The sequence below is a fragment of the Chenopodium album genome, chromosome 2 (genome assembly GCF_948465745.1).
Source record: "Chenopodium album chromosome 2, dcCheAlbu1.1, whole genome shotgun sequence".
In the NCBI taxonomy this organism is placed as follows: domain Eukaryota; kingdom Viridiplantae; phylum Streptophyta; class Magnoliopsida; order Caryophyllales; family Amaranthaceae; genus Chenopodium; species Chenopodium album.
This window is the reverse complement of record NC_137835.1, coordinates 1,837,442-1,839,233: the sequence shown is the minus strand read 5'-3', so window position 1 is coordinate 1,839,233 and position 1,792 is coordinate 1,837,442. Positions and strand designations below refer to the sequence as shown.

Here is a 1,792-nt window from a genome sequence, read left to right as displayed (position 1 = left end):
AAACTACGGATTACTTCGTATATTTCTATCAATATATAGTATAATCTTTATCCATGTTATTACTTTAAAATTACTAGAAAGACAATTGTACCTCTATGTATCTTCCTAGATCCGCCTCTATTAATGTTCTTTTCAAATTAAGCCAAATTTTGTTAGGCTCATGACAACCACAATCAAATAAACTCCATATCACCAATCCACCTCAATTCACAACCAAACCACACAACCTATACAATCCAATCATGCAATCACATCACATGAACATCATGAACTATAAGATATGAACTTATTGAACATTTGAACTACATATAGTCCTCCACTCCTCCCTACATGACAATATTTTTTTATTTTGTTTTTTTATTGAAAACACAAAACCCAAGAAAACACAAAAAGAAAAGTCACACTTTCACACTTTATTACTTGACTCTCCCCACACACTCCCCTCTCTTTTGACTTCCTCATCATCCACTCTCATTTCCCTCCACAATCACCCCCTTCTTTCAAACCAAACCACTCTCAATTCTCAAACATCCAAACACACAAACTAAACCCACTATGAACCACCCCACCAAACCACCACACCACCCACCATACCGCCACCCACCACCACCACACCATCCACCACACCACCACCCACCACCACCACACCGCCGCCCACCAAAACCCCCCAAACCCAACCGAACCACCCTAGCCTCCTGCATTGTAGCCACCATCTTCCTCCTCTTCCTCATCATCATCGTCTTCATCGTTTACTTCTCCCTCTTCAAACCCAAAGACCCCACCATCTCCGTCACCGCCATCCAACTCCCTTCCTTCACTCTCTCCTCCAACGCTTCCGCCGTCAGCTTCACCTTCTCCCTCTACGCCGCCGTCAAAAACACCAACCACGCCGTCTTCTCCCACTTCGACAACTCCCTTCAACTCCTCTACGCCGGTAATCAAATCGGGTTCATGTTCATTCCCGCCGGAAAAATCTCCGCCGGTAATACGGAGTACATTGCTGCAACGTTCTCCGTTCAGGCTTTTCCGATCTCGAGAACGGGACCGGCGACGGCGCCGGAAGGGAATATTCCGGCGATGGTGGGGAATATTCCGGTGACGGATGGGATTGAGAGAGTGAAGCCGACAATGGAGCTTGAAATGAGGTTGGAAATGGTGGGAAGAGTGAGAGTTTTGTGGGTTATTAGTCATCATGTTGAAATTGGTTGTGATTGTCGAATTTCTGTTGCTGTTTCTGATGGATCTGTGCTTGGTTTCCATTGTTAGAAGGGAATTCTTGCTAACTTTACTGGTTTTTTTTTTCCTTTTTTTAGAAGGAATGTTTTTTGGGATTTGTGTTTTTTTTTTTGGAAGGAATTTTTAATGGCGGATTAGTTTATTAGTTTGCTGTAATTGTACAAAGTTTAACTTACTCCATTGTAGAATATTGAATTGGTTTTCAGTTTTAATTTCACTAATGTGGGAAATGTTTTGCTCTTCTGTTCCTAGCTTAGCATTGTTATGATCGAAATACCCGACATATAAACAACAACTAGCTTAGTTGGCTAAAATCTAGACGTATCTTATTTGATAGAAATTTATGTGTGTTTCAACTTTTCATACTCATGAATTTAACATGATACTCCTAAGAAGTTTTTACAATGTATTGGAAGACAGGGAGCATTAGTACCTCACTAATGGAGCTCGTAGTTTAAGGAAATAATTTAGTTTCCATTCATGTTTTAGTAAAGTTTACTCCAACAGTCCTGCTGAAATTAAGCATCATTCTCTGACCTTTTTTTGTAAAGAGGTT

At 40.8% G+C, this 1,792-nt stretch overlaps 1 protein-coding gene across 1 annotated transcript; it reads left to right on the top strand.

Moving 5' to 3' along the window:
- Positions 1 to 471: 471 nt before the first annotated feature.
- On the top strand, positions 472 to 1,592 carry LOC145579102 (uncharacterized). Its single transcript, XM_081636375.1, has one exon. It carries the CDS (start codon positions 556 to 558, stop codon positions 1,264 to 1,266), a length of 711 nt encoding a protein of 236 aa, XP_081492501.1. The 5' UTR covers positions 472 to 555; the 3' UTR covers positions 1,267 to 1,592.
- The last annotated feature ends 200 nt before the right edge of the window (positions 1,593 to 1,792 follow it).

What these genes read in the sequence shown, in the direction of transcription:
- LOC145579102 (XM_081636375.1), top strand. Translation starts at nt 556, where the DNA reads ATGAACCACCCCACCAAACCACCACACCACCCACCATACCGCCACCCA.